This window comes from Branchiostoma belcheri, unplaced genomic scaffold, assembly GCF_001625305.1.
Source record: "Branchiostoma belcheri isolate BF01 breed outbred unplaced genomic scaffold, Haploidv18h27 scaffold4, whole genome shotgun sequence".
Taxonomy (NCBI): domain Eukaryota; kingdom Metazoa; phylum Chordata; class Leptocardii; order Amphioxiformes; family Branchiostomatidae; genus Branchiostoma; species Branchiostoma belcheri.
Genome location: NW_017804020.1, coordinates 2,655,236 through 2,678,996, shown reverse-complemented (window position 1 = coordinate 2,678,996; position 23,761 = coordinate 2,655,236). Strand labels below are relative to the sequence as shown.

General features: G+C 39.9%; 3 protein-coding genes and 1 long non-coding RNA gene across 5 annotated transcripts; 3 read left to right on the top strand and 1 right to left on the bottom strand.

Annotated features, from left to right (window-relative positions):
- Positions 1–239: 239 nt before the first annotated feature.
- LOC109477051 (cysteine-rich motor neuron 1 protein-like) lies at positions 240–3,738 on the bottom strand. Its single transcript, XM_019778081.1, has 5 exons — positions 3,413–3,738; positions 2,635–2,793; positions 1,754–2,092; positions 1,148–1,291; positions 240–589 (listed from the first exon to the last, which is right to left on the bottom strand). The coding sequence occupies exons 1-5, from the start codon at positions 3,648–3,650 to the stop codon at positions 306–308; spliced, it is 1,164 nt and encodes a 387-aa protein (XP_019633640.1). The 5' UTR covers positions 3,651–3,738; the 3' UTR covers positions 240–305.
- A 702-nt stretch (positions 3,739–4,440) lies between these two features.
- Positions 4,441–6,387, top strand: LOC109477046 (kaptin-like). The gene has a single exon (XM_019778076.1). It carries the CDS (start codon positions 4,456–4,458, stop codon positions 5,800–5,802), a length of 1,347 nt encoding a protein of 448 aa, XP_019633635.1. The 5' UTR covers positions 4,441–4,455; the 3' UTR covers positions 5,803–6,387.
- Positions 6,388–7,028: 641 nt separating this feature from the next.
- On the top strand, positions 7,029–21,522 carry LOC109477048 (centrosomal protein of 41 kDa-like). Of its 2 annotated transcripts, XM_019778079.1 has the most exons (12): positions 7,029–7,128; positions 7,220–7,283; positions 7,465–7,512; positions 11,209–11,270; positions 14,580–14,643; positions 15,087–15,243; positions 16,448–16,617; positions 16,905–16,972; positions 17,260–17,374; positions 18,139–18,309; positions 18,812–18,868; positions 19,241–21,522. In XM_019778079.1, exons 1-12 carry the CDS (start codon positions 7,084–7,086, stop codon positions 19,345–19,347), a joined length of 1,128 nt encoding a protein of 375 aa, XP_019633638.1. In that variant the 5' UTR covers positions 7,029–7,083; the 3' UTR covers positions 19,348–21,522. The 2 variants fall into 2 exon arrangements, with proteins under 2 accessions (XP_019633638.1, XP_019633637.1); XM_019778078.1 differs by lacking the exons at positions 7,029–7,128; positions 7,220–7,283; positions 7,465–7,512 and adding an exon at positions 10,793–11,072.
- Positions 21,523–21,979: 457 nt separating this feature from the next.
- Positions 21,980–23,407, top strand: LOC109477085. The gene is made up of 3 exons (XR_002140638.1): positions 21,980–22,050; positions 22,554–22,658; positions 22,976–23,407. It is a non-coding gene; the product is annotated as an uncharacterized LOC109477085 (long non-coding RNA).
- Positions 23,408–23,761: the final 354 nt, after the last annotated feature.

Here is a 23,761-nt window from a genome sequence, read left to right as displayed (position 1 = left end):
CGGATGTGTTATTTGATAAGATATCCTAAATAGTAATGGATTTGGAAGGACGACGTGACCGCATCGGTGCAGCATGTTTAAAGCATTTTTCAACGATGTAGACACTTTGCTGAGACATACATTATCGTTGGAAGGCAACAAAATTTTTCTTAGAATTCGAAGCGCTCGGCAGCTTTCAGTAATAGCAGACAAAAAATTGTAGACCCAATGAAACAAACGAAATCCTGTTTTTCAAAAATCCATTTATTTTTTCAAATGCATCTGTCACGTCTGGTTGTAGAAGTCGGACCATGGTTGTGATGTGGTCACAGGTTGCCTGCCAAAACCGGACGCAGTCGGCGTCTAGTTGTTGGAACTGTATTTGGTACTGTTGTGGTTGAGGGAACTGTCGTCGGACGATCGCAGGTGGCCTCCAAGAACTGGTCACAGTCGCCGAAGATCGGCGAGAAGTACCGAAGTCCCCTCCGAACTGACCGCTTGCGACGGCCGAACGGATAGTCCGAGGTGCTGGGACAGCGGCAGGTGTAGCCGTTCACCTGCACATCTCTACCGGCCGGGATCACCGTACCCATCGCGTTACAGTTGTCACCTAGTGGGGGAAGTTGCCGGCAGGATTAGGAACTTTTTTGAAAATTTTACACCGCCAGTAAAGTCTCTCACCTGCTTGTATTTACGTTCTGATGCCTAACTATCTTCCTCAGAGCTAGGACATTATACTGTATAATGTCCTTGCTCAGAGCTTCTGACTGGAGGACTGCTTCTATGCCGCTCTATGTAGGTGGCGCTTTTGCGACGAGAACACAATCCCAAACGTACGTGGCTGAGCTTGTATCCCCCTCGTCCCGATTCATTGGTGTGGTTGATACTATCTGTATCTGTATAGCCGGTATAACCGCCTTTCGGCGTAACACACCAGCTTACTAGTAGGCATTGAAGCGTTAACAAGTGAGAGACATTGCTGGTTGTGTAAAAAAACCCTCCAATATCCTATGTTCTGCCAACCCGATAAAATTATTTTTCGGAAATTGTGGAAGGGTATTTAACATGTATCTTATCGAATATAACATCTAGAGGAAACTCGAGTTACTAGTATATGAAGCAATTATAGTAGAGGGACTGCTCAGCAAGGAAAGAAGGTTCTACTAACCGTTCGGACACCTAGGACAGCACTGGCCAGGGTCAATCACCTCATCAACGCACGATGGGCATGCGCAGTCGGCATAATAACACATCTCCTGAGCCGTACTCTGCCAGGAGTTGAACTCACACGTGCACGTGTGGCACGGGTCTCCTATTGGGTTATAGAAAGTAGACATTGTAAGGCTATGATGATTTTGTTATATGTATGACATCCTCTGGGGGCCCCAAAACTTATGCAAGCGTGCGAATAAAAAAAGTTTGTCAAAAAAAAGCTGCTTTCATTACGAAATCTACGTGGTCATGAAGGTTGAACAAAAGACGCAGGGCATGTTATGGCGAAGAGCCGAATAATCTACTCTTCAAATTCATTTCTTTACATTTTCGTCTTTTTCGTTTGGTTTTGGCATTCTACGACATTGGTATAGTTGTCATATTTTTTGCACAATTTTTCTGTACGATTTAAGGTGTGGTTAAAAACTTTTTTTCAAACGGCAGAATTGGTTGTTTTTTTACACATGCCACCACATACACTCCATGCCACCTATCCTTTCCGTACATGTACCGCGCTATGTATTGTGCAAATGAAGACATGCACGTTTTAGCAGCTACCCACCGTTTGGATGCCAGGTTTGGCCTGGATAGTAGACTCCATTGTCTGTAAAGCATATGCCAGCCGGTACGGTTGTCGGGGTTGTAGTTGTACATGTTGGTACAGTAGTTGGTACTGTTGTGGAAGGAGGAATCGTCGTCGTAAGGTAGCAGGTGGCCTCCAAGAATCGGGTACAGTCGCCGAAGACCGGCGAAAAGTACCGTAGCCCCCTCCGAGCGACGGTGGACCGCTTGCGACGGCCGAACGGAAACCCGGAGGTGTCGGGACAGCGGCAGGTGTAGCCGTTCACCTGCACATCTCTACCGGCCGGGATCACCGTACCCATCGCGTTACAGTTGTGACCTAGTGGGGACAGAAATTCATGATCACCAGCAGAGTTAAGCATGTTGTCATGAAATGCAACCAACCATAACTCTGTCTTTCATATTAAGAGCCCATGTCATATTTCATGGTCAGTTTGTTCAATGAGGTTCTAGGGGTATTCTACCTCCATGGTTTGTTATAGTTATATGTTATTCATATACATCTTCAAATAAGCGATAATTTGATGACTCTGTACTCTCTTCCAGTTTATGTTTATGTTTATGTTTGTTTTATTTTTACATGTATTTTTATTTTTATTTTTATTTTTATTTTTATTTTTATTTTTATTTTTATTTTTATTTTTATTTTTATTTTTATTTTTATTTTTATTTTTATTTTTATTTTTATTTTTATTTTTATTTTTATTTTTATTTTTATTTTTATTTTTATTTTTATTTTTATTTTTATTTTTATTTTTATTTTTATTTTTATTTTTATTTTTATTTTTATTTTTATTTTATTTTATTTTATTTTATTTTATTTTATTTTATTTTTATTTTTAGTGGCAAACATCCGCTCACCATTGGGGCAAGTTGGGCAGCACTGGTTAGGAGGAATGACGTCATCCACGCATGGTGGACATGCGCAGTCGGTGTAGTGACAGCTCTCGCTGACAGTACTGGACCAGTCAAACCAGTTGACGAAGCCAAAGTCACAATGACAGGTGTAACACTTGTCCCCTGTGGTGGAAGATGGTAGTATATGGGTCAGGGCTGTAGTATCATTAAAATGAGATGTGTGTGGCAACATGCGGAACATTTTCCATTGCCATTTTCTGCCCCTTTTTTCTATCTCCATGTATATTTCCATTCAAGTTACTCTCTAGAATCCTGCCAAGTCAATCTCCTAGCTGCGATTAGTGCGATATCACACCAGACCACTAAAAACCTTGCATGTGGTACAACAACATGTTTTTCAACAATTTCTCTGGCCTGCTGCCTTGAACTCGGCAGTCGTCCAAGAAGTTACAAGCCCGAGAGTGTACGGCAGAATCTTTTCAGATAAAAACAAAGATGTGGTACTAATCACGACCGTGGCTCAGTTCCAGCGCACCAGCATTTTCGTCTTTGTAATTGTCAACTTTAATATCTGCCATGTGTCACAATGGTTAACCACACATTCTGTTCCACATGCAAAAAATGCAGATCGGACATGTACTTTGTTTTCTCTGTCTAGAACAAAACTAGACATGACTCCTCAAATTAACTGGCAATGTAATGGCAAGTTTCTTCAGAGGGTTGATAGCTATAGAGTCTAACGTTACCAGTCGATCGTACTGTACGGTATCCTGACGCATACCTGTAGGGTGGTAAGTAGAACCGGGTGCGTGGAATTGTCCGTCCTGGCCCATACAGCCACTCGGAATAGTAGTTGGCTCTGGTGTCGTGGTCGTATGCGGTGTGGTCGGGTGCTGTGGCGTGGTCATGTGCGTTGTGGTCGGGCGTGGCGTAGTAGACTTTGCGTTTTGACGCTGTACCATGGCCAGCACGCCAGGGACGGTCAGCACTGCGGACAGTAGGAACAACACACGGACCATACTGCCACAGTTTGATTTTAACGGTGACTCGGGAGAAAAACTCAGTAGAACTGAAAAGTGCGCAGGCTGCCAAACCTATATATTCGCCTCTGTGTTTGTCATGTGAGACTTGCCAGATGGTGAAGCGTTATCAGACAGAGGTAAATATGAAGGGAAGCGACGTCACAAATAGTGGAGCAGGTGATACTGAGTAAACCAGAAAGGTAACATTTGCAAAGTAAATACATCATCGTCATAATGTTTACCTTCGCACATGGCATGGCGGGCGGGGGGTGGGGGGGGTGTGGGCTGCTCTGTTAATTCTTACTCAAACATATTCATAGTATATAACAATAGTTATGGTCAGATAGAAGTCTATAAATCACTCCTGCTATAAATTTGCAACATGCCCAAGACTAGTTACCATGGTGATATACTAGTTCGGATCATTGACCTTATTGGTTTGGAGAAGAAGAAGAGGAAACAGAGCAAAGACAATATGTTTTCCTTCGGTAAACAGAACTATTAGATTTGCACACTGTGGTTATCTTGTGATATGATGTGACCGCAAAAAGGAGTTGAACGGCTGGTAGCGCGCTAATGTTATATGATATTTAACATTGGGGAAGGAAATAAAACATGATCATCACGTAGTTTAAACGTAGGATGAGTATTGATGGTCGTCGGTTGTCTCGTTGGTATTGTCACGAGATCAACAGGTGGGTGATGAAGACCAGGCATGTAACTTTACATGTAGTACTGATATTGGCCTCATGGTGGCGTGGTTGCACCTTACCATCTACGGTCAAAGGTTACGAAGAAAAACATGGCTGCTTGTAAAGATATCGGCATGTACGAAGCCAGTTTTTCCAGGCTTCCCGCCCAAAGCAATGTCTACGGCTTGTCTGTGCTGTCCATGCCAACGTGGGAAGGCAACAAGCTTCTCGTGGCATCCCTCAGTGGTGGTAATATGTTCTGTTTGGAGTACCAGCGTCTACAAGGCGTGGTGAGGCTAGTGTCTAGAGAAATCCATTTCGCTTACATCCCAGGTGATGCAGACATCGTTTCTATAGACTCCTTTAACAGGGAAGGCCCACAGCCTGGAATATTAGGGGGTTTAGTCATCGGCATCACTTTTATCAAGGATCCCAGCAACAGTCCTGCACAGTATCTCAACATCTACTCTGCTGGTGTAGAGAGTGGGTTGGAGTACAGCTTGGACACCCTCGCGCAAAGCTGCATGTGTAACATCGAACTTCAGTTCATCCCATTCCAGTTAACACACACACGGCTGTGTGATGAGGACGGGGGAGACACCGTCTTTCTCCTAGGAGGGAGCGACCAACAGATCCACCTCTTCAGGCAGGACAGAGAAACCAACCAGTTCATGGAGGAGAACATTGCCGACTTCTTCCCGGAGTTTGACAGCCTTCCCGGCAATGCGGTTTGGTTGGATACAGAGAGAGTGGCGGGGCAAAAAAGGATCACTGCATTCGGCTGTGAAGATGGCCACGTGAGTGTAGCTATTGTCAACGAGGCTTCCAAAGAAATCCAGTGCATGGGAGGTGTGCAACATGATGGCCCTATCACATCAGTAAGAATATACAGGTCCAAGTTAGACACCCCTCGCCCAGCAGCACTGAGTGCCAAGTCCCCACTACCTGCCATCCACACTACCCAAGAGGGGGAGTACCACCTTGTAGTGACGAGTGTGTTAGAGTTAGCTGTGGTGTACCGAGAGGTGATGCTGGGCGGCCTGACCAGACAGGCCATCCTCCCGGAGAGTAACCTGTATGACTCGGCGCTGTGCTGCTGCGTCGGAGACGTGGACTGGGACGGCGAGAACGAGGTCATCATCGGAACCTACGGACAGGAGCTGATCGTGTACAAGTACTGCGAGGGCAGCGGCAGGGGCAGACACAAGTCGAACAGCTCGGTCGCGTCAGAAAAATCAGCCAGTCTGGAATCAGACTTCACTCTCCTGTGGAGGAGGAGTTTTGCCCATCCTATCCTGGCCCTGGCATATCTGGACATGACAAGGGATGGCCTGTGGGAACTAGTCGTCATATCAACTAAAGGTTGTCATATCTTACAGCATAGTCTTGAGGACGCTGCAGGGAAGGTCACAGAAAGGCTGGAGAGCCTCACTTTACTAGGAAATGGTAGCAAATAGAATTGCTGACACAATAGGTTGATGTGTTAGCAGGAAACATGTAATGAATCATGTGTGGGAAAAATGAGATGTCATGCAAAATAGTTCCGAAACAAATAAAATTTATCTGTTGTTGCCATCATAGTGTAATCATGTTCCCAAAATAACCAGCACCATAGATTTATACTGATTATCATAATATGTGTGATGTATTTGTTAGAAAATGAATGTCCATCTGTAAATATCATTATAAAAAAGGAAAAGGAATTTGATTGTACCAAGTGTTTGCGTGCAGGTTTAAAAAGTACTGAAGTTGTTGTATGAAGAGTTTCTCAGTCATTTACATTCATATAAGATACATGTACTGCCTGATTAAATATTACCAGGGTCATGTTAGATCTTTGCTTTTACAATTATTCCAGGGACCTAACGTTAAATATTACACTATTTTAAAGCTTCTTCTCACTTATGTCTTCTTTATAGTGTGTAAAAGGAACAGAAACAATGATCTTCTATGACCTGTACGTACTATCTTGTCTGTCAGTATTAAAGTCTATAATGTTATATCTTCCTGCCTCATTTACACAATCAGTATCCTAATTTAAGACTTTGGAAAGTAAAATCTGAAATAAAAGTTATAGTGAAATTCTATCTGTTCAACAGTCATTATTGTGTTTGAAGGCAATACATTCCATCTCCCTACAGTTCTATTCAGTCATACAATGAAACATTGTGGTATAGACTTCTAATCTGCTTAACCTATAACAGGCAGTTCTTGATCCCATCACTGGCATCAGTGCCACTGACTGATTGTATGACCCAGTTTTGATTAGTCCTGACATTAATTAGGTTAGTCTGTCCCACTTGTACAATGTGTACACGTATTTGTTTGTATTCTGTGGGAACTTAGGCAGATGACGACCATGGGAAGTGTTCACAGCAAATATGGTAAACAATAGGCTTGAATTTCTGGCCATACTCTCATTGACATATATTTTGGACCAGATAGATGTTTTGCAATGAAGAGCTGGTCATTTGATTTCAAATCTCTTTGCAATCAAGCACTAACATTTATGTTAACGTTAGGAGAAATCGACATCTCCATGACGTAAAACAGTTTTTGTAATTTTAATTTTTCTTTCTCTAAAAAAAGCTAAAAAAATGCAACGTGATAATTTTTCCATGTACACGGCGTATTTACGACAGTTAGCCGGTTTGCGGCAACCCGAGAACAGTTTGAATTTTCGCGCGGAGTAATTACGCATGCGCAGTTCGCATGGTTACTGAAATCACCATTTCAAAATGTCGGCCAGCCGGGCTTCGAGCGGCGGCAAGAAGAGAGACGACGTAAGGCTTCTCCCCTCCTTCTCTCACGTCTTAGATCCAGTCTGAATGTGTCACATGCAAGACGGCAACCGTGTTCTTCTTTTCCTTTCAGATTCTGAACAAGAGGATCCCCGAAAATCCGAAATACAAGCATGTTCAGTCGACGATCGACACAGGTACACTTCCGATGAACTGTTGTCAAAATATCGATAATTTCTTTCACGATCTTCGTGTCAGTTTTTGTCAGTTTGCAGCGTTTGCTGCTTGATATTTTGATTGATCATAATGCATATTCAAGATGACATACTGTGAATAGATCACAGTAACTTCAAGTAAATCACTAACGTTAATTTTCAGGCGCAAGTCTCACCAAGTACATGAAGAAGATCGAAGACATCCGAGCCAGTAAGTTCATTCATTTTTGCTCCTCCAATTTCTGATCGACAGTTTTAAAAGTGGAAACATCCTACCCTATCATAATTTGTAGCTTTAAAGTTGACTGTACTTGTTTTCTTTAGCCGTCATTTTGTCTGAATCTGAAGTGCTGGCCATCAAAACAAACTACTTGTAATAGCCAGCGTAGTTTTGACAACTCGAGCTGTTATCACTCGAGTCATAATTTTACAAACCAGGAAAATTTATCGCCCTTGCCTGTTGTCGTCCCAGATGTTACTTCCAGTTTCCCGATAATTTTTTCTTTCAACAAAAAGTCTGTACGGCCCATTGAAAATGAACACTATGACGGCATTCTCCAATTTTCGTTACCCTTTGTTGTGTTGATAACAATACCTACTCTCCAAGCAGAGGTAGGGTTTTGGGGTATTTTTAGCGTGTTTTTAGGCTTTTTTATCGGGGTTTCTCTTTTGCACTGAATTTGGTGGAAAAAAAATTCAGTGCAAAAGAGAAACCCCGATAAAAAAGCCTAAAAACACGCTAAAAATACCCCAAACCCTACCTCTGCTTGGAGAGTAAACAATACCTTCATGGCTCATGCTGACACCTACACCTGTACTGGCTGTACCTGGTTTCTATGGTAACCAGTGACCACGTGTGCCTGCTTCTTGCCTGACAGCAGAAAGTTGTGTGACGATTTCTATTTTTAATAGTTGATCAAAAAGAGATGATGAAAAGTGACATTTTAAAATGTTTCTTTAACTATCATGTTTCTGATGTGTAGATTACATTGTCAAAGCCAAGACTATCCCTTGGCTTAGTAACTATTTTGGGTATCTGGTATCCAGTAGTTTGTTTGGTATTGGTAATCCTAACTGAATTAGAAATTCTTGATACAGACTCAAATGTACATGTGTATTAAGCAGAAACATTTATTTTTTAATTCATTGTAAAATAGTCATTATATTTTTGTGGAAAACATTCTTGGTACCATAAAAAAGTGATTGAAAATGAAAGTCAGTCCTGGGATTTCAGGTATCAATGTCAGTTGCAATGTTATGATGTTAGTCTCAATACAATGTAGGTTTATACCAAAGTACTGTTCTCAGGTTTGGGGTTTAGGCACAATCCAAAGCTACCAGTGTTTGCTGTAATTTAAGAGTCATACAACAAAGCTATTGAAATATATTGGTAGGTGGAGACTGGAGAACAATTGAATGTGCCTGCCTGTCAATTGTTCAATGTTGAAGTATACCACAAGTGCACAACCCCATATGATTTTTAAAAGAGAAAATTGCGGCTCCGATGAAACATGTACTAGTAATGATTTCTAGCTTTGTATGACACTAAATGAAATATAGTCTTTCCGTTTGCCACAGTGTTACATAGTTACATGTTAATGCGTATCTAAGTGGTCAGTAGCACAGATTAGTGACCTACAACTTAGTACAAGCCTCAGAAAGGGCCTGTTGCCACCACAGCTCATTCATTTGCGTAGACCGTGCATTGTTAATCCCTAACAACCTTAATCCTTCATGGCTACAACTACGCAGCTTTTACAATGTGCACTCAAGGAGGTTATAACCTTCTTGGTGCACCTGAGTAATAAATGCAGGCAGGATTATTTGTGCAATGACGATAGAGGGCATGAAACTAGGAGGCAAGTGCAAAAGAATGCTTTTAATCTAGAAGCTCCTTTGTGCACTGGCCTTAACTTGTTCAACTGACTGGTATTCAACTTCAAGTTAAGAGTCAAGTGTGTTGTTGATCCTGAAAACAAGGATTTAGAAGTTTTTTCGGATCATATTATTACTGGGAAAAGTGAATTAAAAACAAGAATGGGTATTTTGAAATTTCTTCTAGATGTGTAATTTCCTGTGAATTTCTTCTTAATATGAAAACTAAAAATTTTGAAAATCATGTTAATTCAAATTGAATGGGCACATTAATTTATATTCAGCCGAACTGTTTTTTTTTTAAATCAGGTTTTACGTATTCCAACCAGATCAACAATTACGTATTTCAGCACGAATCTGTTTTAATTTATTTGCAAGAACACGGGATGTTATTCACTGAGACAATCTTACAACTTAATTTTCAATCAAATGTTTTTTTTGGTTATTTGGGAGTATCCAAGCAATGATAGTTGATAAAGTGTATATGGTACTTTTTGTGGAACCCACTCACCTACTTAACATGTTTTCTACCTTTAGTTTTATCAATCATTCTCAGAAGTTGAAAACTTCTTTTGAAAGTTATCTGGTTGCATGTTTAAGCAAAGATGACAACATTTGATTAGAATGAACTATTATCAGAACATATTGTTTAAATGTTGTGGCCCACGATATGTCAATATTTGATCTTGGTCAATCTCACACCACGATCTTGACAATCACTGTTGTTTAAAACTTGCTAATTGCTGAGTTTGACACCTGTGGTCCAACTCCCAACAGGTGCAAAAAAATTCAGCTTTTGTAGTTTGTACCTGAGAATTTCCATTGTGAGAACAAAACGCTTCTGTTTTAAAATGATCCATGGTTTAACTTTAAGCAAAAAATTGTGGGTAAAACTCTTAGGAGCTAGTCTCTCCCCAGCATACAAATAGGATGCCCAGCTAATCTAATTTTGCAAATTCAGGGCAGAAAACTGGATTTTTAAAGTAAATTTTCTAAGTAAATAGTCATAGTCTTTTTTTTTTCCTTTCAACAACTCTAGCATACTGAAATCTGTAAGGCAAAATGTCAGTGACTGAAATTGTTGGAAGTTTTTGCAGGGAATACCTAATGACAGTTTGTTGCCATTCTACCAGTAACAGCAAATTGACGGTTGGTTGTTCAGCAAACTGACACCTGCTTGTGAACCCCAATGTGATTGTCATCATCAGCAAATTTACCCAATGGGTGTAAGCGACAGATAATCCCTAGGCACCCACTCAGGTGGGATATGTCCCTGCCATTTGTACCATTCATTCCCATTGGCCTTTGTTTGACCTGCATCGTTGATATGGCAACTAATAGAACTCAAACATTGCCAGCCATTTCCCCAGTCTGAATTGTTAATAAAGGTGCTTATGTTGTTCCCTACAAGCCCCATTGACTGCAGCTCAACATAGTCAATGGGCCCATTCAGACTGTTTGTATGATCTGCAATCATTTCCTCATGCCTCTGCCCTGGAATCTTTGTGTTTTTCCGAATGACGGAGTTGGTATTGGCAGGCCGCAATAAATTGTTTATCTACCACCTTGCATTGCTGTTAATTAATGTCATTTCTTTGTTCTACAAATGCCGTGTTTGTTTGTGCTGTGGTGGTGTGTGAGTCCCGCTAACACTCGCATGTGATCCCCCTGCATCACTAATGATGTGTACATTGCCCCTAGCGACACCCGATGCCCTTTCCCGACACTTGTGTATCAGCACAGTACGCCAGTCCCCGGCGTTTCGTGTATCGTTCTTGCCCAGTTCGAGTTACGAGGGGTGCCCGATGACGACTTATTGGGTCAACCGTCGTAAAGAGGAGGCACAGCGACTGTTGAACGTCGTTCTCAGCGAACATCCCAGCCACTACGAGCCTCGTAATGCCGCTATACCTCCCAAACTCTCTCACTTTCTCCCTGTTGCTAGGCTTTCCGGTCATACTGGGCCTGTTGGCGGGCTGAACAAACAAATTCTGGGCTATCCATTGATTTCGCTTCTCTGTTCTCTCCACAGATTACAAGTATCGCCGGGATGAGATCTTCAAGAGGATGAAACCCACGACATTTGCTCAATTGGTGAGTAGTTCTGTCTACGTTTGTAGTTAAATTTTGTGTTTGCTGTCTCTAAAGGTGGGCGTTGTATCAGTGTTGCCGTATTTGTTTGTTATTCTAAAGTTACACCTCATACAGGGAAGATCCGAGATCCTCTTTAGACAGAACATAATCCGCCTAGTGTCAGTTGAACTGGGTCGTCCCTCAGAACTGAGCAAGTTGCACTCAGCCATGGCTCTGTACACCCCTGTCTTTTTTTTTTCTTGGGAGGCAGTATAGGCAATAATTGACCCTGAACTTCAATAACAACTGATTACCTGGCAAGGAATTTTTATGGTGTTGCCATCGGAAAACTACGTCCTGTATGCAATCCCACAAGGCAAGGTGTAAAGGACTGGTAGTTCAACTTACAATCAAGAATGAAACAGTATCAGGGCTGATTGTCTCTTTAAGATCATCAGATTTTAAGATTTGAAAAACTAAAACTAGTAAAAGATAATGTCCCAGCCAATATGTTATATACACACTGTGTACAGACATACAGAAAGGTGAAAGCACAGGTATAGGAAGGAGTCGACTACAATGTTTGACCATCTATTTAATTTTCGGAGTGCTAAGCTGGATCAGCCCTGAGGGATTAGGAAGCCAATGCCTGTTGCCATGAGGCCTCTGTGTACAGGACTTATCAGGTGCTTTTTCAATCAAAAAGCTCATCAAGTCAGGATTAGAAGTTAAAAGGCCCTGTAGAGGTTCAGGTATGTTAAAAACATCTGCCTAAATACTAATCTGTACACAAAACACTGACCACAGAGAGTTGCCATACCTTAGTACATGTATAGAGAATCCAACAGGTGCATTTGTGCCATCATCACCGCACAATTAATAACCATAAAAGCAGCAACAAGTTGATTCCTACATAGATTAGATAATGATTAAAACCAAATTGTCAGCTTTAAAAGACAGTAGCTATATATAGCTAGCAGGGTGTTAATAAATTGCTTTATCACTGAAATAGCAGGACTTTGTTTCATTAACCACAAGAAGTGCTATACAAACTGGGCTGGTCTACTGACTTCACGGGTTATTGGTTCCAAAGTTCAAGAGGGAAAAGAGACATGATTAGACCTTCACTGGCCCCATTAGTAGAACTTAGCCGCAGAAAAATCAATGGCAGAGCTTTGATCTGTAAAGTTGTCCCTGTTTGAAATCTAGGTCCATTTGGTTTCTATTGACTCAGTTCGAGACGTGGGAGCATGCATGTCGGTAGGTTTGGGTTTTGGCAGGGTATACACACTGTAAAGACAATAATTGTCCCAGCAGGAAGCCCTCCAGGCAAGGGCCAAGTCCGATTTGACAGGAGGCTGGAGCATAAAAGCTCTTGACTAGTATAACACACAGGAATAAGGCTCGTTCAGTGTGAATGTGAAGGTGCTGGAAACCGGAGAGCAGCTTTGATGTTGTGGGCTGCTTTGGTTATTTCTCTGTTTCACACCCTAAGTGAAATCTTTTGGAAAGAAATTTCATGTATACAGTGAGCCTGATACAGTATATATTTTTTTGGTGTCAGATTAATCAGCTGACTCCAATGACAATAGTTTGTGGGAAATTGTTCATAATAATATGTAACATGACATGTAATTTTGGTAATTGTGTGGTGATAAATATGGACTGTTTTGGGAGTAACATTCTTTGAGTCTGTGGGGGAAAAATACTAGTACCAGGCTTGTTTGCAATAACTATTCCTGTGGCTTTTAGTTTTGGTGAAAATACTGAAAGTTAAGTTGTAGCCTTTAGTTATTGTAAGGGAGATTTAGTAAGCAAAAAAATGCCCCGTCTAGTTTGAAAAGTCATTTGAAAGTGGAAAAGGCACATACTGAAAAAATGTTTAGTGAAAATTCTGTAGGAAACTTTCCTTTTCACCCAGAATAACATTGCTGCTAACCCCTAGCCAAACACACGCACTAGAAACAACAGTTGTGCATTTGTAATGGCCACTTAGTGTTTGAGGAGCCATTCTCTCGCTTTCAGGGGTCCTTTCAGGCCCCGTGCTCCAGAAGAATGAGGATTACCGCAGGTGAAATGTTGTCAGGGTTACCAATGTCTGCAGGTTGTGTGCAGTGGCTGGGTCCAGACATGTGCTGAAATCTGGTCCAGGGATTATCTGTAGTGTAGTGCTTACACATTCCTACGGGTACAAGTAGACCTCAACATACTCCAAAAGGCAGCCACATATTTTTGTTACTCAGCAAAGACTCAGACTTATCGCTGAGCACTGACCTGTTAAAAGCATTCTTCTATTAAATAATGGATGAGCAGAATTCTTAAAATGTGCTAATCACTATTCAAAATCTATCATCACTTCAGACAGTATAAGATTAGAAAGGAACATTTTGACCAAGAAAATCACTTACAACTGAGGATAAATTTTGATGTAGAATTTTTTGTAGATAGATGTCAGTAGCTAAAATCGAGTGGTCTATGGTGACGAAAGAAATTGGCAATTTTAGTCACACACTCTAAACGTACATTTCTGGGCATAAAATATAGATGTGTAAATATAACAATAGGTTAAAATTGTGGGAAATAGATTGGAAAATGTGAGAATGGTAGGCTACTTTCTGCATACATGTACATACCTTATTATCATGGAGAAAAGTCACAGAAATGTAGATATTGAAAATGGTAACTGAAGAAAGAAGAGAAATATCACTTCGGTATTATGACTGACAGGTTAAGTGTTATCCCCCCAGCATCACTTTATGATGATAAAGCACTTTTGTCAGCCTAATGCTGGGGTAGAATTCCTCCATGAATTTTTAATGAGATTCTTATTCTCCTATTCTTCATCAAATGTCACAACATGTTCAGAGGGTGACCTGTAACGTGAATAAAATTGACAGCACCATAGATGTGATAAAATGATACTAGTAAGGGGATCTTTGAATGAAATTTTATCTGTGTTGGTAGAATCCATAAAAACTGTTGTAAAATTTAAGCTTTGCTTCAATGCAACACCAGTGGTCTATATCTTCGACCTTTGTCAGATGACTGATTCACTGCAATAACTTTCCAGAATTTGGAATTATGATGACGTCAGGAGTCAAATAAGAGGATAAGTTTTACAAGTGGCTAATTAATGGACCTCGAGACTAATTATCATATTTCTAGAATGGCAGTGACAGTCGTGTCAGTGTGATTTTATGTCCAATTTATTTGCCTATTCCGATAGAAAACAATGCCCTATGAATATGGGTATACATGTACTTGTATCTATACATGTATAGTGTTTGTGTGAGGTAATTTCCTGATGACACCTGTTGGCGTCCCTCCCAGATCCTACAAGTTGCAGCCATCAGTAACATGGAGGAGGAGGCAGAGGAGGATGCTAGGGAAGTTGGTAAGTCTTCTGCTCTTTACCCTTGATAAAAAAAATAATACATAGTAGTAGTTAGGTGTAACTAGAAGTCCTATGTACCCACTGTCGTAAAATGGTTTACCTTTACAGTCATCTAGTCCCAAGTCTACAGGTGGTTGCAACTAGCTATCTGTAATGTAATGGCAAATTAATATAGAAATTAGAATTTAATTCTATCAGACCTTTTTTTTCATTCATCACTCATTGCAACTCTTTTTTTAAAACCGAATGCTTAGAATGAGGCTTGTGGTTTATGTTGATTCTATCTCTTGCATGTAGGCTCAGGTGATGTGTTTCTTGAAAAATGATAAAAGATTATGTATGTTTAACATTGTACTCATCCTCAGATATTACTCTTATACAAAGTATTGACAGATTGAAGAGGTTGCATTGTCCAATTATGTAATATACATGTATTCCCCCAGACATCCAGTCACAGCGGACCCAGTCCACAGACCTGGAGTTAGCAAACCTTCGTGGAGACGCGGACACGTCACGAGTCAGCCCCGTCCCATCTCTCGCTCTCACGGAGGGAGACTACGGGCTGAACGACGTGGAATCACCAAGGTCAACCTTACAGAGGTCAGCTGGTTGAAAGAAACTTTTCTTGTGTTTTATGGACATCTTTTTTCTGTAGTTTTGTAGAAATGATGATGTACAGGGCTCAAATTCAGCTCCAAATTTGGGTGCACTATATGAAGGTGCACATGTACCCAGTATTTTGATCCCTGTATGTATATCAGGGTAGAAACTTTGATCTGGTCGGTAAAGATCCCAATCGGAGTCTTTGTCAACAGTGGTGTCTCATTAACCATAAATTTCAAGTCAATCCATTGATCTGAAATGGCAGGAATCTACCAGTAGAATCTACCAGATCGGAGTCTCTACCCTAACATTTTTTTCATGTTAGGACAGGAAGTATGTAATCAGGTCGTATAGTATGACAGGATGACCAATCCACCACTACATTGTAGGAAAAATGACTCAAATGTTAACACTTGATATATATACTGAAGGATAATATATGTTTACAGTGGGAGTCATATATAATAATGTGATATATTTTGTACATCCCTGGCAGTGCTGCCAGCTACAACAGTCAGTGGGACTTTGGGTAAGCCTAACAAAGGCACAGAACAGCCAAAAACCCCAAACACTGAAACTTAGTCCTAAAAAGCACTCACATCCTGTTTTAGCAACATTGCCACCTTTTATCACTGAAAAGTCCACAATTTCTTGGTATTACATATTCACAGGTGTAAGCATTTTTTAGATGTGCATACAACATTATTGATTTTTGCTGCACTTAAACATTGAAAATTTTCTAATGATTTGTGGTGTATATACATAGGAAATGTGTAATGGTGTTTCCCATTCAAGGTTGGACAAGTTTCCAAAAATCCACTTGCCCTAGGTCATTTCCACTTGCCTGAACCAACTTTTCATTTGCTCAAAATATACATATTTCTATGCATTTTACTACCACCAGGGTAATTATCTTATTTTGGAGTTTATAATGTTGGATGCCTTATTTATCGAAACAAGGTGGTTTGACTTGCTTCAAACACTGTAGCAGCTATACTTTGCATTAAAAAATTGACTTGCCCAGGGGCACATGAACTTGCCCGAACAGTATTTTGGACTTGTCCAACCCTGCCATTAAATTTTATATCAGAAGTAAAGTTGTCTAAGTAACTGTACTATTTATAGAGTAGCATAGCTTTTGACACAATTTTAGTCTTGCATTTGTGTTCTGAAATGTGCATGTTGTGTGTGTTTTGTCCAGTGTAATCCGTGGTATGGGTGAGCTGGACATGAATGCCATGGACAAGGCCGTACACAACCCCCCTCCCAAGCCACAGGTGGCCAAGATAGACCAGCCCTACAAGAACACTCCCTGTCTGGTGCTGGACATACGGGATGGGGACTCCTACAACCAGTGTCACATCATTGGAGGTAGGCAAATACCTTCTCCCTAAACTTAACTCCTATTAAACACTTTGGCAAACATACTGAACATTCAAAGTTGATTCAGTGACGCTGAAGAAGAGTGACAGATGTCATTGGAAACGTCCGGAAGTTATCTCATCCAGTAGTATCTGTTATTTATCCAGTAGTAGAGTTTGATTTTTCTTTGAAAACCCGCAATGTATTGTCCATACATACAGAACATTGGGATGAATTATAGTTGTAATGTGAAGTTTGTTATACCGGTAATGATGATGGTTCTTGTTTTTTTACAGCATACAACTATCCGTCCGCTATGCTGTCCCGATCCATGAACTCATTCAGCAAGGAGCTACTAGAATATGTATCCTTTTTATCTCTACAGATATTGTACTAAGTAGATGATTCTATTTGTATTAGTAGCCTGTGTTATGAGTTCAGCACTTGGAGTAGAGCTCAATTGTCATGACTCATAATTTCAAACGTTTTGAAGGATGTACGTCACAAAATCCTTGGGCTGTGTACTCCATACATATGCTGTAACAAGGCAGTAAAAAAAAAATTACCAATCACTATGGCATGTAGTTATGGATGTTTGTATGTCAGGGCTTGTATGCTTTGTTTTTGTTCTCCTTAACCTGGTTCTTCCAGAAAAACGCAGTAGGTAAAATCATCATAATTTATGATGAAGACGAGAGATTAGCTCCGCATGCGGCCACCACACTGGTGGAGAGAGGGGTGGACAATCTGTTCATGTTGTCTGGAGGTTAGTGTTGTGTGTGTGTGTTTTTTTAATGGACATGCTTGGGGATTTCTACCCTTTCACATCATGACATGCAAACACATACATCATGTTTACATGCCTGAATGTAGAGGGTGTGTCATTCCTTAGATTAAACCAAGGGTGATTGATTGTGAATGGGTAATTGTTTGGGTTGGGATGCTTTGGTGTAGTCTAGTATCTTGTATCATGTTGATGAAGGTTATACATCCAGGTAATGAGATACATGAGGAAATTGATAAACTGTGAAAACTGTCAGATGTTTCAAGTAGCATCCACTATTTTTTTTTATCACTGACTTACGTATTATTAATAACATTCCTCTTTCTCTAAGTCTAAGGGAAAAACAATATTTCAAAGGCAGTAGCGGCAACCTTTTTGACTTATGGCAAAGCCCTGTATATGGAATTTCTAACATTCCATGCTATAGATAAATTAAATTTCATGCTAGAAGGTAATAACCCTTACTGTGCACAAATAGGATATATCAAACAATGTTTAGACCTTTAGTAGTATAAATTGATTTATCTATTGCCGTGTACATATTAAGTTAATTTTGTTGTACCCACATACAATGTATTTCTGTTTATGTCTAATGTTACATGTAGTCAAAGACCTTACAAATGTCAATAAAGTTCAAGTGTCATTCGAGGTGTTGGGAAAATGACATTTTCCCAAATCCCCGTGTTAGATTTACCTTGACGTGTTATAGCTACCATTCTAAAGGTACTGCATTAATTCATTTTCAGGTATGAAGGTTCTGGCCCAGAAGTTTCTGGAAGGTTTCTTCACGGGAAGCCTGCCTGTGTCCTGCCAGCCCGCCCAGCCTGAAGGCAAGACTCCGCGCACCAAGAACACCCCACGGACTGTCCCTACTGATAACACACCTGCCGGCAGGAAGATGAGGTTCACACCTGATGATATCCTTTCCTGTCATGGTACATTACAGAGAAGGGTTATGAGATGTCCGGAAATTGCAGAGCCTTCTCGGGCACACTCTACCTACCAAACATATAATTCTATTTAATTTGGTTTATGTGTACACTGGGCTTGAAATACCACCTGCATTATGCAGTTTAGTGTAGGTAAAACTGGAGCTGTGCAGGTATTTCTGATGTCTACCTGCACCTAACCTGCACTGGTCCAAAGTAGCATCCTGTCATACAGCTTAGCTTCAGACGGCACCAGGCCCTCATTTGAACCTTTTTAATGTCTGAAAGGAATTTTTAAAAAATGAGCAGTTCAGGTATGATTCTCTGGTGCAGTAAAATGATTTTGAGGTCTTGGTGTAAATTTTATTAGAAAACCTTACCATCAATGTAGCACTAATCCCAGTAAGATCTGTTTATGTACAAAAATGCATGTTACAATTTTTGTGTTTTTATCATGATTGTCAGTAGACCTTCCTTAACTCCTGTGCACATATTCAGAAGATCCAGAACCAGTTAGATGAAAGTCTCATCCCAAGTGACACCGGAAGTATGTTTGTTTACAAATCATTTTGTTGTACAATGTATGAAGTTGTAGACATCTAGAATTGTGCACATTTGAATTGCAATCCTTCCCTTTGAAGGAATATTAGACATTCAAAAAATTTGATTTTGGGACATGTTATGTAGAAGTAGAACAAATGGCATGCATTTTCTTAAACATGTTTATGACTATATTATATTGTGAATTAACATTAAGGAGTTTTACGCCAAAAAGCAGTTACTCAAGCAACTGGATATGATTTTGGAAACGTGAGATGTTTCAGCTAGTATCCACTAGCTTTCGTCAGTCACTGGATTACCTGGATTTCTAACCTTCATCGACGTATTAAGGAGTTTTTTTTTTATTTTCCTCCCCCAGGTCGGTTGAGTAGAATGTCCACTAACACATCTAGAAACTCCAAGGCTGGCATGACGTCCAGGACTAACAACACGACAGTGGGAGGGAAACCATGGAAGCCTACCTAAGGACAGATGGAACACATGGGGAGGGAGCATGTCGGCAGAACATACTACACCTGAGCAAAACCTGTAAATAATGTTTTGTGTGTAGCACTTTGGCGGAATGTCTCATTTCTAGTTGTAATCACATACCTAAGGATGGCATCCTGTCTATAGTTTTCAAATGTTGCGTTGGAAAAGATATCATGTGCAACAGGCAACATTTTGATGCAACGCTGACCAATTGTACAACGAAAACCGTGAAACATTTCCAAACTATAAATGTCATCCTTTAGTATGTGATTACGACTTCAAATGAGACATTCTGCCAAAGTGCTATGCACAATACAGGTTTCGTGCAGGCAGAGTATGTTCTACTTATGTGCTTGGGGAGGGGTGGTAGGTAACACTGTTTGGGAAGTTGAACTGTTAGTAGAACATACATGTATTTTGACTTCATGTCAAGAGGCCACCACAAATTAACAAATTGAGTTATCTGTGAGCCAGTACCAATAGCGAACTTTGTGGTTTTGAAGTAAGCATCTTATAAAGGTTAATTATAATGATGAGCCATCAGATATAAGCACATATCATAATTCAAAGTTTTGGCCATGACACTTGTATATGACGAGACCAAGAAAATCTAACACTTTTTCTTACTAACATCTTCAAGTTTTTGTTGTCACTCAAATTTAAAAGAAAGAGATATTGGGATATGTAACACTGTTAGGTACATCCCTCACAAAAAGGATATAACTCTTTAACTACACATGTAGGACTTAGAGGACATTGTGCTGTTGCTGCTATATAAATGGCCTATCTGGAGGCAGAGTCGACATTCCAGTCTGATTCATGTGAAACTGTTTTTGGTCTAATGCAGTGTGTATTATATATGTACAGGCTTGCTGTGTAATGTATTGATATCAATAACTAATTCAATCTAATTTGGAGGGTGTTATAGTAGTAGTAGAACATATAAGTGCCTGAATCTGTTGCCTAAAAGTAAAGAATTTGTATGATTAAACAGTATTTTTTTGTCTCAAATGCTTCTAAGGCTTTTTATGCATACAGGCTTTTGTAACTGTGCCCTTAGACTTGTTTGTCTTACATTGGTATGTTGATGTATGTTGGTCCATGTATGTTCACAATATGTTCACTGAAAAGAAGTGGTCAACATTGTAACATGTATGCTAGACATGGTATGAGTGTCCATCAAATATAAAAAAAGCTACTGATAGTTACAACTTTTAATTATTCAATATCTATGACATCATTGATAACATTCCAATTGAGTTGCAGTGAACATACTGTTGACAACATCTTAGTTTAAGATGAGCCTTTGCAGAAATGTCACTAACTGCTGACAGCTAACATATCAGAATTGCAAAAATGTGTAAGTTGTTTCTTGTTTGTATTACAGATAATACATTTATGTCTCTTCGTTAGTTATGCCAAACACTGTGTAGGTAGGAATCTTATTAAGTGTGTAAAATCTTACTTTTGTTGCATATTCTAAGGCCTTAGCAGAAATTATTACAACGTAATTATTTTAGATACATGTAGTCATTTAGATCATAACCAAAATGTATTTTTTGGTAAAAATGGACATGGGCCCAGAACTATTGATGACATCATTGTGATGTCTTGCACCCAGATACTTGTATCTGACAAAAATTCAAAAGTTTATACTCAACTGCAACATGTACTTTTAGTACACCACAAAAGTCCTCGCATGGTTATTGTATTGCAGTAAGGACCATTAGCAACGATAGCATCTGCTACTTAAGATTTTCCTATACATACATGTATACTGTACATTAATAACTCTTTTCTAAGTCTATTCATAGTTCCCTAACATTATTTACTGTGTGCTACAATACCTGATGCAGAATTGGTGCTTTGCACTAGCTTCCATAGTAGACTCCAGTTTGTGTTTTCTTTGTGCTGATTGGTTGCTGACAGAGACAGCAACTACCATAGTATTTACCAGTATCCAGAAAATAAACAGGATTAATACTACATGGAACCTCCTATGGAGGCTAACTTTGCACTACAATAATGGACTTTGTAAATAGTACAGGAGTAAATTGTTGTAAGTGCCAAAGCATGTGTTGGCTAAAGAACAGAAACGTTCTATCACAGACATGTGAAGATATGTCTGGAACTGTGTGAAGTGGTAATAATAAAGATGACACCATTTTGTATGATGTGTTCTGGGCTCAGAAGCTGTGATGAATGTGTAGTGAAGGAATGACGGTGTAGTGGTTGATGGAGAGGTGTGTCAGTTTGGCAATGTATCTTCTTGTGGAAAAGGTGAGAAAGATAAAGAGCAATTTAAGGCATGGGAATGGCAAAAAAAAACTCGTTGGCTTGATGTTCTAATGTAAAAGATTATTTGTTGGGCAACTAGGTAAAAAAGTAATTACTAAGGTGTATTCTTTTGATAATCTATTAAGTCGAATGATGAACAAAACTAACTTTGTAAGATAAAAAACATTATGAGATCAATGCAGTATTGTTTGTTTTTTTGTGAGTAGTGCTCGCCTATTGGCCATGTTGTTAATCTAATTTTCAACGTAATTAGCATATTCAAATTTTGCTCATGGTCAACAGGTGGCACCTGTGCGTGATACACGCCGTTCCAAGATGGCGAGTGTATATGGAAGAGGCGGGAGGAACGCTCCGGAAAAAACTTTCGCACAGGAAGACGCGCCACGTCCTTTGTTGGTGGTAAGTTGTACTTAACATTGTCTTAGATACTCTCTAGACTATTGAAGATAAACCTCATTGAAGTGAAATGAAGCAAAAACACAAAATTTCGAAAAAAGCTTGCGGCAACTGTCCGCATGGTTTTCATGTTGCACTTAGTCAATCAACCGCCGGGGGCGCTGCTGTGTGGTCCCATGTGTACTAGTACGTCCTCGTCCTCCGATCCGGTCTTTGACATTCACCACCATTTCTTTGAACATAGGTCAATGAATAACTATGCACGTGTGAATGAATTAATGGTCATTTGATAAAAATACACTTTCAATGCGGATTTACCCCCCCCCCCTCCAAAAAAAAAGAGACATTATCTAGACACCCAAAACGTGCGTAAAAAGATTGCCTTCACGAACTCTTGGAAACGGGCAGGTTAAAAAATGTCACTTACTAGCTAGCTACTTAAATACAGTACAGTGTTTAGAACATTTCACAGTAGAATCATGCTGGTCTCACGATGTTTTGAGGAGAAAATTCAGGTATTCCCGATCTGGTGAATTTTCGAGAAGACAAGAAAAAGGCGAAATTGTTGGGAGACAGAGGGTGGTTCAAAGGCGACTTTGCTGTTTGTACAGGTAAACAACAAACTATTTGGCAAACATTGTTCCCTAGCAAAGAGTCAGAACATGTCATATTTAACAACTTATATTCAGAAAGATATGATTCCGAATGGGCATTCCTGATTTCAGACATACTTTGAAAGAGTCAACTTTGCCATGCATTTCATGTGAATTTTTGCATCTTTTTTCTTTTTTTAAATTCTTAATCTGTTTTTTAAAGGTCAATTTTGCCACCCAGCTTTTCCTGATACTTTTGTATCTTATTTTTGATGTCATTTGTGTACATGTAAGTTTAGACCCCTCCCAAACAGATTGTACTGAAATTGTTCCAGATTGCTGCTTTGGAGGCACGGCCACCTTCTGCAACCTGGGTGGCTGCTACCTTAGCAACTATGTGGGGAGTGACTTATGTGGAGACGGAGTCTTTTGCTGGACAGGGTCGAAGATACTGTGCTGGTGGTAACGCATTGAATTATTACTTTCCGGACAGAAGTATTGTTTAGAAGAGCGCTGGTTTATGGGAATTTCGTATGTTTGGTTCCGGAGTGTTAACGGTGTATGTGCATGCGTGTGTTGTAGATAGGTAATGGTTAAAAGTGAACCAGTAAGAACTGGGTTGGGGCACCGCATTGTGCAGTTATGTATGGTGTTGTAGTGTGTTTAAACTCTTGAAAAAAAATGATTTTAAAAAAGTAGTTTACTGTCTAATAGACCGACCCTGACTGTCCACCACAATTAGCAGATCAACCAATGGCAGCAAGGCAAATACTTAGTACTGGTTGGAATAATGAGATTATTAATTTCTGTATTAGTATAGCTGGTATACCGACTTCAGCACAACATACCAGCTTTGAAGGCATGCGGCGCGGCGGCAGCTAGCTGTATTATTCTTTTCCATGTGTATTGTAGTGCAGTATATTGAGAACCCCCACTTTTTGTTGATAACTGGTTCTATATCGAATGATGATAAGAAGTAAACGGATACTATCTGATAACATATAATTTATATAATAATAATTGTCATCCTAACGCACCACACATTGTTGGTCAATCCCATCTATGTGTTGAACATCCTCCCTTAGCCTTACACACAGAGACATTCCTTTCCTTGGTGCTGA